This window comes from Sceloporus occidentalis, unplaced genomic scaffold (assembly GCF_023333645.1).
Source record: "Sceloporus occidentalis isolate IW3139 unplaced genomic scaffold, rSceOcc1.0.p SCAF_7, whole genome shotgun sequence".
In the NCBI taxonomy this organism is placed as follows: domain Eukaryota; kingdom Metazoa; phylum Chordata; class Lepidosauria; order Squamata; family Phrynosomatidae; genus Sceloporus; species Sceloporus occidentalis.
Genome location: NW_028316987.1, coordinates 45695895 through 45709689, shown reverse-complemented (window position 1 = coordinate 45709689; position 13795 = coordinate 45695895). Strand labels below are relative to the sequence as shown.

The following is a 13795-nucleotide window of genomic DNA, read 5'->3' as shown; positions in this document are numbered from 1 at the left end:
GACTTTTGGCTAAGTAGGCTGAGGCTTCTAGGAGTTGAAGTCCCAAATTCCTGGAGGACTAAAGTTTGGGAATCGCTGCTTTAGATCCTTTGTTGCCTATCCCTAAGTATTACTCTCAAATCATCCATAATTTTGGCCCCAAAACCTGCCCTTGATTTACACATGAAGTTGACTTATGGTTGAGTGTATATGGTAATGTCCATGGAAGATCTACACAGATTGAAACTAGACGAGAAGAAAATTGAAATAGTAAAAGTGTTCCCGTACCTTAGTTCAAACACTGATCAGAATGGGGACTGCAGTCGAGAAGATGACTAGGAATAGGGGAGGGCAGCTTTGAAAGAATTAGAAAAGATCCTAAAATGTAAAGATATACAGCTGAGCAGTAATTGAGAGCTAGACAGTAAGGAAAGCAGATAGGAGTAAAATCAGTTAATTTGAGATGTGCTGGAAAAGTGCTGAGGATACCATGGACAGCCAAAATGACAAACAAATCTAGAATAGATCAAGCCTGAAACCACCTTGGAAGCCAAGATGATAAAGTTGAGGGTGTTGTACTTTGGTCATGTCATAAGAAGGAATGAGTCACTGGAAAAGACAATAATGTTAGGAAAGGTGGAGGGATGTAGAAAGAGAGGAAGACCACATGCTAGATGGACGGACTCTATTAAGGAGCTCATGGACATGCATTTACAAGACCTAAGCAGAGCAGTGGAAGATATGGAGTCATGTCTCATCCACAGGATCATCATGTCGGGATTGATTTGAGAGTGGCTAACAACTACAATAAAAATCAGAACAGAACAACTACCCAGTAACCAACACTAATACCATAATTTAAGCCCAAATCTGCAAATAGATCAATATAAACAAAAACCCAGAAATACAAATAAGTCCCACACTCTCCCTGGGAAGCTATTTTATCTCTAACAAGATTAACAGAAACAAAAGCTACAACCCCAGCAAAAACCTTTCATGGACCAAAGATAACTGAATGCCAGTGACAACCTTAAATTCTAGTGCTTGTGGTCTGAATCTAGGTTGAGCCATGCTTCAAACAGAACCATGGACATCTATGGGACAGACAAGTTACCATCAGAATCAGTGGGACTAACTTAAGCTCCATTGTTTTCAGTGGATCCAACCCAGGATTGACTCACATGACCAATCATCACACTATGGCCTGTGATCAACAACTACTACAACTATTGCCATATGTGAAATAAATGTGTAAAAGACCCCATTGAAAGATCAGGACCTATATGGAGCCAAACAAACGTTGTGAAGTCATTTCTGGGACTGAGAGAAAAAATATGAATAATCATGAAAATAGATACATGTTATTCTTATTCAACACTTTACAACTCTAGATTAACAACATGCTCAGAAATCTCAAACTACTTTTCTAGAACTGTTTCATGCTGTTTCAAAATACATATGGTGGAAAGAGATGTTTGGTGGTTTCCCCCATAAAAGAACTGTAATTTGTAATTTTTATGTATGTATTTAATTTATAGGAGCTCTCAGAGACATATTCCTCCAGTGGCATTCTGAAGTGTTGTATTTGCAGAGCAGTGTGATATATTTTATTTGAAGGAGTTATATTATCGATTTATTTGTGGTTTTAACATAAGGATAACAGTTATATGGCCCAAAAGTTATATGAATCCTCACAGTCTCCACCAATGTTGTCTACTTTAAAAAATGGGGATTGGACTTTCTGGAAGCTTCCAGGAGTGATAATTCTCCTTAAAAACAGGGTGCCTTGTTTTGCATTTCTTTTCACCACAAGTGCTTTTACAAAATGGGAAATGGACATCAAACCACTTTACATTTGTATCTGAGGATTGCATGGCCTATAGTAGGTTTCCCAGGAGTAAAAACTGACACACATGCACAACTTTGCCCAGCCCAGGGCCTAAGATTTAGCTGTGCACAGGTACCTCCACCTTTTGCAATTAGAAATTTTAAGACTAAGGCTGCATTCACATTGCAGAAATAATCCAGGTTGACACCACTTTAACTGCCATGGCTCAGTGTTATGGAATTCTAGGAATATATGTTGTGGCACCAGGGCTCTCTGACAGAGAAAGTAAAATGTCTCACAAAACTGCAGTTCCCAGAATTCCATAGCATTGAGCTATGGCAGTTAAAGTGGTTTCAACCTGGATTATTTCCGAAGTGTGGATGCAGCCTCAGTTTCAGAAGTACCAGCCATTTCCCACAAAAACACAGCAAAAATCATGCAGGATCTTTATATTATGACTTCAAAGTACCTGCAGAAAAGATATCCATTGCACGTTTTAACTCCCCCCTGCTACGTTGATTACTGTTGGCCAGGTCCACAAGGGGAGTGGATGGATCTCTCATATTCTCCAGTTCAGTGGCAAACATGCTACCATCAACAAAGCGCTCTGGTGCAATATAACACGTCCTCCTTCGTGATGTATCAAAGAAATAATTGAAATCTGCAGGGTTGTCTTCTGGGAGGTAGGTTGGTTTAAAACTTGCAAAATCTGTTAGAAGAACCCAGTTCCAGCTGGTCACCATGACATTTTCAGTTTTGATATCCCCGTGACGGACCCCAGATCTGTGTGCCTGGTCCACTGCAGTCAAGATCTGGAAGGCTATCCATCTCTTCTCAATGTTATTTAGGAACGGCCGAGTACTAATACGGTCATAGAGATTGTCTCGAACATATTGCCTGAAGAGCATGGCTGCTTTCTCAGACAATGTGGCTTTCTGAAAGGGAAGACAGTTTTGTGCCGAGTGCAATCTTATTTTCAATTCCTCCAGCTCTTGTTTATAACTAGTTAAGGGCAAGGTTGGATCTTGAATGGCAAATACCTTGACAACCACCAGACCTTCTCGATGCTTGGCCCGGGCAACTTTAAAAAACCGAGTACTCCCCAAGCTTTTGTCATATTCAAAGTCATGGATGTCTGAGAAATAGCTGTCAACAGAAAGGATCTGGGAAGGGGCAATACCAGCCAGCTGGTTTCCCATGGCAGCACTTTTCCTTCAATGTCACAACTCCACCTAAAGAAGAAGAAAAGTTATTTGTATGTCTTGGTTGCAGTATTCCCTTTAAAATATCTAGATATTCTTTACAAACAACACACAATATAAACATTTTATTCTGAAACATTAAAAAAAATACCTTTTGTCGGGTGGCTGCATTTTAAATAATTCATGGAAGTTTAACCCATTGATTAAATCCTTCTTGTTTTATTAATATGACCCAACCATGTAAACCCACTGGGTGACCTTGGGCAGGCCATACTCTCTCAGCCTCAGCAGATGGCAATGACAATCTATCTCTAGACAAATCTTGCCTAGAAAACCCTATTATACTTTTGCCTTAGAGTCACCATAAGTCTGAAATGGCTTGAAGGGACACAACAACAAAAAGATCATATTTATAACGTAATTTAAAAGTAACATAAAAGGAGTAAAATTTGGCCCTAAGGTAGTCCTAAGCTGCACACAAAATTGATTTTGTGTACAGTTCTGGTTATGGCCCACTGCATTAGTCTCTAGGAAGGAGTGGTAACCTAAAGAGGTTACTGAACTACAATTCTGATGGGAGAGTAAGTTCTGCAAGACTAAATTCTTGCAACAATTTCTGCAAGACTAAATTCTGCCAGCCCGTACTTTAGCACTCTTCATGACAACTAAGAATTACATACCTATGATAATGATAGAAGGCCCATATAACAAGTGTCCCTTTAAGAATGAACCTGATACAAATGTGTTTGTTTTACTGTATATACTCATGTTCAAGTCTAGAAATTTTAGTTTAAAAATTGACTCAAAAAAACTGGGTCAACTTATCCACAGTTCAGTGCAAGTACTATTTGTTGTTGTGTACCTTCAAATTATTGGAAGGGCTCCTCCATAAGCCTTCAGATTTCTGCGATGTTCTTCCTCATTCAAAAGACCATTGTTACTGTGTGCACTTTGATGGCTGCCTGTCCTGGAATCGAACCCTATGTCATTAGATGCATCTGATTTTAAAAGTGCATTCTCCCTAATAACTAAGCAACCCAAATTATCACTATTCCCACTATTTTTTTCCATTTTCACTGGTGCAATCGAACTATTATCAGCAGGGCTTTGTGCTTTGTGTTTACAGAGGCAAAGCTCATGACTGCTGCAATCTAAATACCATTAATATTGCAAGACAAAGGAAAGAAGGGACATCTGAACAAGCCTCATAAAGCCATCCTTCAGACATTGAAATGACTCCATCATATTAGACAACAAAACTATTACGTGAATTCTCACCCAACAACTTTCAAGGATTCTCCCATTTTGAAGCAGTATCACCCCAAACACTGAAAGTCTCTCTCCCAACATTATTGCCTTCTCAGCCAATTTCCACTATACTGAAGAACTGCACAGCTCTTCCCAATTTCTTTCTGGGGTTTATTTATCCATACCGACACATTTTTTTTTTCAGCAGAAGTATCTGTCTACCTTTAGCAGTTCTGCATAGCTTCTACCTGGGCATGTAACCTTACTGGGAAAAAAGAAGGGGTGAAAGGTGGTGCACTGTCAGCTGCACTATGTTTTTCCTTCTTTCCCTCCCTCTCAAACATACCCTGACATCCCTCTTCTTTTGCAGTGTGTGCTTGTATGTGCCTTCAAGTTAGCTATTGACTTATGGCGACCCCATTAATTTCATAGGGTTTTATTAGGAAAGGAATACTGAGAGTGGTTTTGCCAGTTCCTTCCTCTGAAATATAGCCTATAGCACCTGGGATTCCTCAGTGGTCTCCCATCCAAGCACTCACTCTGCTTAGCTTCCAAGAGCAGACAGTATCTGGTGTCTTTAGGATCACATCCAAATCTGGAAATTAGGGCAAATGTGGTATCTCTTTGAATCAGTGACCTTGGGCAAGTTACACTCTCTCAGCTTCAGAGGGTGGCAGTGACAAACCACATCTGAGAGAGACCTACTTGGTCATGAATCTCCTTTGCAAAGTCAGAGTCTCTCAGCTTCAGAGGATGGCAATGGCAAACCCCCTCTGAAAAACGTGCCAAGAAAATCTTGTGATAGGGTTGCCTTAGGGTCATCATAAGTCAGAAAGGACTTGAAGGCACACAACAACAACAACAACAAGCTTGCAACATTCTGGTGCCTTTAGGACAGAGTGACCAGACGTCTTCCTTTTCCAGGACATTTCATCCTTCTTCCCAGGAAGAATTCCAAAATGTCCTCCATTTTAAGCATGACTAAGAAGTACAGTATGAATTTATTAGTGTTGTTAGCTTTTATTTTGCGATGCCCTCCATTTTTCTTGAATGTTTACACGTTTGCAGTGCCTTGTCCTTTTTTGCAGTTAGGACAACTGATCACCCTGCTTTCGGGTCACCCTGCTTTAGTATCCCTTTGCGTAAGTCATCCTGGGCAAGTGACATTCTCTCAGCCTCAGAGGATGGCCAGGGGAAACCCCTTCTGAAGGGAAAGGATTTGAAGGCGCACAACAACCACAATAAGCTTCCAACATATCAGAAAAGGACTCTGGTGCCTTTAGGGTCCCATCCCAAGTCTGGAGATTTGGGATAGCATGGTGTGCCTTTGGGCACCCTGGGCAGGTGACACTCTCTCAGCCTCAGAGGATGGCCACCTCTGAAGAAAGGGGCCAACAACAACCACAACAGGAATGAATAAAGGGTGAGGAGGGGAGGGAGACACACAAGCTTGAGAGGCCCTTCTGTCAAAGGGAGGCTGCATCCACACTGGAGAGATAACCCGGTTTGGAAGCGCTTTCAGTCTTTGTCTCACTCTTTGCTATGGAATTCCAACTCCCAGAATTCCATAGCCTTGAGCCAGAAAGAGTCAAAGCAGTGCCAAACCGGGTTATTTCTCCAGTGTGGATGCAACCCACATACCCCTTCGCAAAGTCCCCCCCCCCCCCAATGAGGAGCTTCATCCTTCCTTCCTTCCTTCCTTCCTTCCTTCCTTCCTTCCTTCTCTCCTTCCTTGCCTGGGCTCGACTCACCAGCTCTGGCCCCTCAGCTCCAGGGACCCAGCCTGGGAGCCTCGGCTGGCTCTGGGACGCGGAACCGGTTCTCTTTGCACAAGAGAGAGGAGGGATGGAGGGAAGGAGGCGGCCTTGTGAGCTCACATCCTGGCGAGGAGGGATAGGGAAGAAAACAAGCCAGAGGAGGAGGAGGAGGAGGAGGAGGGCCTCAGCAGGCCTTTCACCGCCCTTCCTGCCTCTCTGGCCTTGGCTGAAGGGAAGCCCACGACAAAACACACTGCAGAAATAACCCAGTTTGAGACTGCTTTAGCTGCCCTGGCTCAGTGCTAGGGAATACTGGGAACTGTAGTTTATTGTGGCACCAGAGCTCTCTCTGACAGGGAAGGCTAAATCTCTCACAAAACTACAGTTCCCAGGATTCCCTAGTATCGAGCCAGGGCAGTTAAAGCGGTCTCAGACTGGATTGTTTCTGCAGTGTGTTTTGGAACGTGACAACCAGGAATGGCCCCGCTGTTGTAGGGACCAAAGTAGCCGGATTCCAGCCTAAGGGGGCCTCTACATTGTAGAAATAATGGCGTGGCTCCATTCTAGAGAATCCTGGGATTTGTAGTTTTGTGAGGCACCAGCACTCTTTGGCAGAGGAGGCTAAAGGCCTTGTAAAACTATAGTCCCAAGATTCCATAAGATGGAGCTATGGCACCTAAAGTAGTGTCAAACTGCATTATTTCTGCAGATGCAGCCCAAGTCTCTTTGGTCTCAGGTCCAGCAGACTTTCAGCTCTAGGCTACACTGGCCCGCCTTGGCATTGCACCAAAAAGCCCTGTGGCATCTTAAAAACTGACAAATATATACAAGCTTCCACAAACTCTTGCCACTTCATCAGCTTCCTGGCATTTGTGATATACAGCCAGATTGGGCCCACGGCAACCACACACCGTGGCCCCAATGAGGCAGGTTCCTAATTAGACTATCCATAAAAAGGGGAATCAACACACACACAAGAACTAAGATACAGTGGGCCCTTCTCTTATGCAGGGGATCTGTTCCAGATACACCCCCCCCCCATGTAAGGGAAATTCTGCATATGCTGGAGCCCCATTAGAAGTAATGGGGCTCGCGCCAGGGTTTTTTTCCAGCATGACTTTCAGTGTATGCTGAAAGCAGCGTATGGCATGCCCACGTATGATGCGGGCGCACCGTACATAAAAAGGTGGCAGTGGATGGCTAATTAAAGGATTGCTGGGGAAGAGATGAAAAGTGGATTGGACTCAGATCACTACCTGGGACTAGTGGGGCTTGCAATCTGAGGAGTTTCAGCTGGAATCTGACAGCATGTTTGCCTGATTCTAACTGATGCCCTGTATACACCGGGTTAGGGGCAGAGTCAGGGCGTAGCGTCTACACAACGCATGTCCTGGCTCTGCCCCCATGGTGGCATGATGCTGTGCACCACACCACACAGCGCATGGCGTCACAGCACTCCTCCACCGCTGCGTCCGCACAATGCAGTGCCAAAGGAGTGCCATAAAGCCTCAGTGCCACAGCTGTCACACCCTTTGCGGGGCACAAAAAGAAATCACTTTTTGTAGCTGCTTTTTGTGCCCTAGAAAGGCCAGATTGGGGCCATGGTGTGTGGTTGCCGCTGCCCCGATTTGGCTGTAAAAGGGGCGGCTGGAGGTAACCCCTTTGGGGCTGTCTGTACAACCCCTGAGACTAAAGTGGGAATGCCCAATCAGAGCTATTTATGGGTCAAATGTTACTTGAGGCAGTTGGAGATGATTTTCCAGGAATCCCAGAAACATTGGGATTCCCATCTGGATGAGGGTTTTAACTTAGAGCTACAAAACGAATATTTTCAGTTGATATCAGTGACATTCAATCAACCAGGAGTAAGATCAGGACAATCCCAAGGACTTGGGGATAGGATAGGGAGTGAGAAAATACCACAGAGACTAGCAGAAAAATTGGCTTAATGCTTTAGGCTAACACACAGTGCACCCGTGTCATAAGTGGACACGCTTTACACGGCTTTCAGCATACACTGAAAGCCACATGGGGAGAAGGGGCAGTGCGTCCCATAGGAAATAATGGGACATGCGCCCATGGCAGCATGCACTGACGCGCCGCCACACCACCGCATGCACAAGCCCCATTCATTTAAATGGGGATCAAGCATAGACACAATTCACTTTACATAGGGGAGTCCAGAACGGATCCCCCACATAAAGAAAGGGTGTACTGTATTTGACTGTGACCTTCAAAAGGAAATGAACATGGCTGGCAGTCAAGAAGCCACAATATTCACAGCACATGGAGCCTTTACACATGCCCTGAGGTCTATGTGACTAGTTATCAGAAGTTCACTCAAATTATGGAATGGCCTGCAGGAAGAGATCCGACATATCACCAACCTTGGCGGCTTCAAAAAAGCTGTCAAGACAGATCTCTTCTGGCAGACTTTCCCTGATTGATCGACCCAGCTCCATGGATATGGATTTCCTAATGTCTGCCCCAAAATGTCTCGCCCCAGTTGTAACTATTTTAATCGGATTTTAACTGTTTTATAATGTTGGGTGTTTTTTTTTTTGGAATTATGTGAATTAGTTTAAGGATGGGGGATAAGGAGATTTATGTATTGATTTCTGTATTTTATTTCTGTATTTTATGTTGTAACCCGCCTCGATTCTTTTGGAGAGGTGGGATATAAATTAAACTTGTTGTTGTTGTTATCATCCTCACCTTTCCAGGTTCATGCTTTTTGGCCTCTCTTTAACGGCTATTATAACAAAATATTTGTACTCCAAATAATGCAGGGTGTGATAACACATTTTCTTCAGAAGATTAAGTTGGCTGCTTCACAATACTGCCCCATTTTGTATCTTCATGTTTTCAACCCAATGTTGCAGCAACATTTCAGCTTAATTCTTAAGGCGATATTCAAAGATGGAAACAAATTAGAAAAAAACCCTATTTTGCTTCTATTGTCTTGCCTATCTACATTCAGATGGTAATATATCACCTTCTGGTCAATCAGTATACTAACTAGCAGTGGCATCACAAGGTGTGTGGACTGCACTGGTTGACACCCCAGAAGAGGAGTGACACCCGGTCAAGTGTACCCCTCTCCCTGCCATGTGCCGGTTTTAGGGTTGCCATATCCCGCCGGGGGGCGGGACAATCCCGGTTTGGGAGGGGCCAACCCGGTCCCGGTCCGGTTTGGCGCCCAAACCGGGACGGCCCCGCCCACCGCGGCCACCTCAGCCCCCACGGCGGCTCCAAGGCCTTGCTGAGGCCTGGGAAGGCTCTCCGCGGTTGGAGCTCCAGCCGCGGAGACGCTCCCTCCTGGGCCCCAGCGAGGCCTTCGAGGCAGCTTCGCGGTCGGAACTCCGGCCGCGGGGTCCTCCAAGGCCTCCGCAAGGCCAGGGAGGAGGAGGAGGCCGCTTCCCACCGCGGCGATTGCCGCGATGAGGAGCGGCCCCTGCCTCTTTCCCGGCCTGGGAGCCTGCTGAGGCTTCCTCCCAGGCCGGGAGGAGGAGCAGGCCGCTTCCCCTTGCGGCGATCGCCGCGATGAGGAGCAGCCTCCGCCTCTTAACCGGCCTGGGAGCCGGCCTAGGCTTCCTCTCAGGCCGGGAGGAGGAGGAGGAAGCCTGGCACCGCGGCGATCGCCGCGATGCCAGGCTTCCCCCCGCCCTTCTCGGCCTGGGAGCCGGCCTAGGCTCCCTCCCAGGCCGGGAGGAGGAGGAGGAAGCCTGGCACCGCGGCTATCGCCGCGATGCCAGGCTTCCCCCCGCCCTTCTCGGCCTGGGAGCCGGCCTAGGCTCCCTCCCAGGCCGGGAGGAGGAGGAGGAAGCCTGGCACTGCGGCGATCGCCACGATGCCAGGCTTCCCCTCGCCCTTCTCGGCCTGGGAGCCGGCCTAGGCTCCCTCCCAGGCCGGGAGAAGGAGGAGGAGGACAAGGTTTAAAAATCTAGGACTTTTTTTTTAAATTTCCTAGCCAGGAAATTAAAAAAAAATGTCCTACATTTTCAAACCTTGTCCTACATTTGTCCCGGTTTCAAGGTCCTCCATTATGGCAACCCTAGCCGGTTTACTCATGGGTTAAAGGGCATACATCAGGGAGGGAGAGTGCCCAGAGTATCCTCCCTGCTTGCCACATGCCATTTTTCTCCCAAATAAACTGGAGTGCAGCAGGGAGGGAGGATGTTGTGGGCATCCTCCTTGACTGCTGTGTGCTGCTTTACTCCAGAGTAAAATGGTATGTAGCAGTAAGAGGTGCATGCCCTTTTGGCTCCATCTCCACAAGGCCCACCCCTTACACTGGGTGATAACTGGTGCAGGTACACCATTGCTAACTAATATGATTACATGTAGGGGAGGATCCTGTCTTCATGCACTTCATATTATAGACTAGTCCACAAAAGCTTATTCCATAATAAATCTGTTCATAATCAATGTGCTTCATTTTCCCCCAACATCATATGTCAAAAAGGAACCTGAACATTAGAAGCTGAGGCTATCCAAGTGTTTGATCTCCATTTGCATTGAGTCTTATCCAACAGTAGAGAATGTTGAAGTTGCCTGGGAGTTTTAGATCAACCACTTTTTGAGGGTGACAGGCTTCCCCATTTTTGGGGCACTATTCACACTACACAGTTATAGCACAATATTCCACTTTAATTTCTATGGCTAGATTATGTGGGGTCCTGGAGTTGGTAATTTGGTGAGGCATTTGAACTTTGTGGCTGATACATCTACATGACACCCGCTAAAATTCAAAACCCGGGATCCCATAGGATATTGCCTTGGTAGTTAAGGTGGAATTGGAGGGGCCCCAGCTGTTAGTACAGTGGGCCCTTGGTATCCACCAGACACCAAAATATGTGGATGCTTACATCCAATTCAGTACAGCAGAGAGTAAAATGGCAAACTCAAGGTTTGCTTTTTGGAATGTGTGTGTGTGTATTTTATATAAAGGACACCATTTTGCTGTGCCATTGTATTTAAAGGGACTTGTACATCCACGGATTTTGTTATCCATGGGGGGGGGGTGTTGTTCCTGGAACCAAACCCCAGAGTGTAACAAGGACTGACTGTATATTCAACCCGTGGATGCTTGAATCAGTAAATAAAGAATCTGTGGATATGGAGAGTTGACTGTATATGATGTACAGAATGGGGGGAAATGGAACTATTTTTTTTAGTAAACTGACATGTTTCACAGACAGATTGGACAGCACCAATGCTACCTGAATTGACCAACCTTTAACCTGAACTTGTCTATCATCCATGCTCCATTATAACATTAGTGGAAATCATGCAACTCTCCAGATGTTAAACTGCGACCTACAGCAGTGCTAACCAACATAGCCAACACATTTCCAGTCTAAGTCAATGTATTTTTAATTTTGGCCACATGATGGCGCTATTTTCCTAAATTGACAAAAACACTTGACATATTGAGCTTGTATAATACGTGAGTTGCTAGTAACTTGTTCAGTGACATTGTGCAGACATACAGTACTTAGCAGTACTGTTTAGGGGTAGGGGCAGTCACATCTGATATCAAAATCAAAAATCAAAATAAATTCATGACTCTTTCCAAATGTTATCATGCGTGTTTCTAAACCAGGGTGGTAAATGGCTGGCAGTGTGTGTGTATGATAAGCTGTTTTGTATAGGTGGCTCCATGACTAATAAAAAAATAACCTGAGCATCTAACCTGAGCATCTGATTACTTAAGGTTCCAGGAAAATGCATTTCTATACATACACACAGAGAAAGAGAGCATAATGTGTATTTTCTCATGCTTTGTGTGCTAGATAGTATATCCTGTGCATGTGTGTGCACACCTTCCTGACAATTTATGTTGATCCCAGGAATTTCATAAGGTTTTCTTTATCAGAGAGTACTGAGTAGTGGTTTTGCCAGTTCCTTCTTCTGAAATTTAGACTACAGTACCTAGGATTCCTTGGCAGTCTCCCATCCAAGTACTATCCACAGCTGACCCTGCATTGCTTCCAAGATCAAATGAGATCTGGTGCCTAGGTTATCCAGGTGTGTACAGGAGACAGCTATTTTGGCCTCATCATACATTGCCTAGTAAGTATTTAGTTCCATAGTTACAGCAAACCATCCTGGGGTAAATAAAATCTTCAGATTTATTCTATAACTTAGACAAAGTAGTGAAAGAGAGCATTACTAACTGGGGAAGAAAGGAATGGCAAGTTGAAGGCAGAAAGGAATGGTAAGATGAGATTAAAAGGGGTAGGAAAAAAAAATCAAGCCCTCCAGACCAGAAGATAAAATGGCTATAAAGGGAGCAAGGCTGAAGAGAGGAGATCTGCTGACAAATCAGACTTGACATACAGCGTCTGATTTAATCAGTGCCTCACACACAGATCTCTACAAAAAGCAACACAATTACTGTTACAAACCTAAGGTAATAGAACGTATAACACAATGAGCAGCTAGGAGCAGAAAAAATACCTATTAATATAGATAATATGTAGTACATATCCTGATACTGGTAAGGGAGTTTTCAATAGCTGTGTTATTACAGTTTCTCTCCTAATGGTGGAAAAAAAAACCCTCTGGTTTCTAATTTCTTTATCTTGTCTTAGGTCATGAAGAATCAGTCCAGACAGTATCATGGTCAAATTGTTGTATCCCATTGCCTGTTCACGTTGGCCTAGTAATCCTAGTTTGTTTTCTAGTTGCACTGTGTTTACATGCCTTGCAGTATCTTTCCCCTATTACTTTTCATCAGCTGAATTACATTTAGTTTTGACTTCGTTATGCAAATAACAGCAGTAAAATGTTTTGCTTTCATTTCTGTTTTTCAACTATATCCCCAGACTCAAGCGATTTGCAATACTCTTCCTAAACTACCAACTTTGGCAGTAGAAGATCCAGTGCCCCCAAGGGTACCTTCCAATTACACTCATCTGTAGTACTGGGTTTGATGCCAATGCAACTGGATCCAGTTCAAGGACAGTCACAGCAACAGCATGAGTGAAACTGCATTTGCGATTCCAACACTATATTTCAGATACCTTGAAAATTAAAGTAGGTGTGGTGGCAGTTTTGGAGAGTCTGGCACATCTTTGCAGTTGGGGTCCAGCCTACTAGCTGTAATACATTCCCCTTCTCTCTTGATAGTTGTACTGTTTCACAAATCTTTTGCCCTCATTTAATCATCTTACAAGTATACCCCTGCTTTTATTCTGTAAATACATTTAAACATATGTTTTAGTTTTGGATATCTGTTAATAAAAGATTTGTTTAAAGGATAAAGGAGCCAGGCTGTGAGTTCAGTAAACAAATACTAATTCATAGATGAAGTGCCAGTGATTAGGAGAAAACATCTTAAGGGAATTATGCAAGAGAGAATTTCAATAATGCAGTGAGCAGCAGGAACTGTTTTAAACCAAAACAAACGGGGAAGACTTCACTGTATGGGATTTCTCTTGCCTTACAGCTGCACCACTAGGTTAAAAATGCATCATCACCATTTACTTTTGCTATAAGGGTTGACACTGTGGGACTGTAATAGCGAATAAAGTGCTATATTAAGTACTACTTGCAACCACAGCAGTCTGTGAAAGATTCATGACTCGTCGGCACCAAAGGACCCTCATACTGAAAGGACTTCCCTGATATTGTTTTTGTTCCATAAAGTTGAGGCTGCTTGTTGAGACTGCAAACTGGAGGAACACATTGGTTTACAGCTTACTTTCTATTGCAATATATACACATGTACTCGAAATAAGTCGCACCTATTTCTGTGCATTAAGTCTCATTAGAAA

At 44.3% G+C, this 13795-nt stretch overlaps 1 protein-coding gene across 3 annotated transcripts in view; it reads right to left on the bottom strand.

Annotated features, from left to right (window-relative positions):
* Positions 1-6126, bottom strand: part of LOC149309674 (phosphoinositide 3-kinase regulatory subunit 4) — a 33189-nt gene extending 27063 nt beyond the window's left edge. For 2 of the 3 annotated variants that reach the window (XM_089532825.1, XM_089532827.1), the window contains exons 1-2: positions 6009-6126; positions 2277-3039 (exon numbers count right to left, since the gene is read on the bottom strand). In XM_089532825.1, coding sequence (XP_089388951.1) covers positions 2277-3006 — 730 coding nt within the window. In that variant the 5' untranslated portion in view covers positions 3007-3039; positions 6009-6126. Of the gene's footprint in view, positions 1-2276; positions 3040-3871; positions 3977-6008 lie in introns of all 3 variants that reach the window. The other variant, XM_089532826.1, reaches the window with a different exon arrangement.
* Between the last annotated feature and the right edge of the window lie 7669 nt (positions 6127-13795).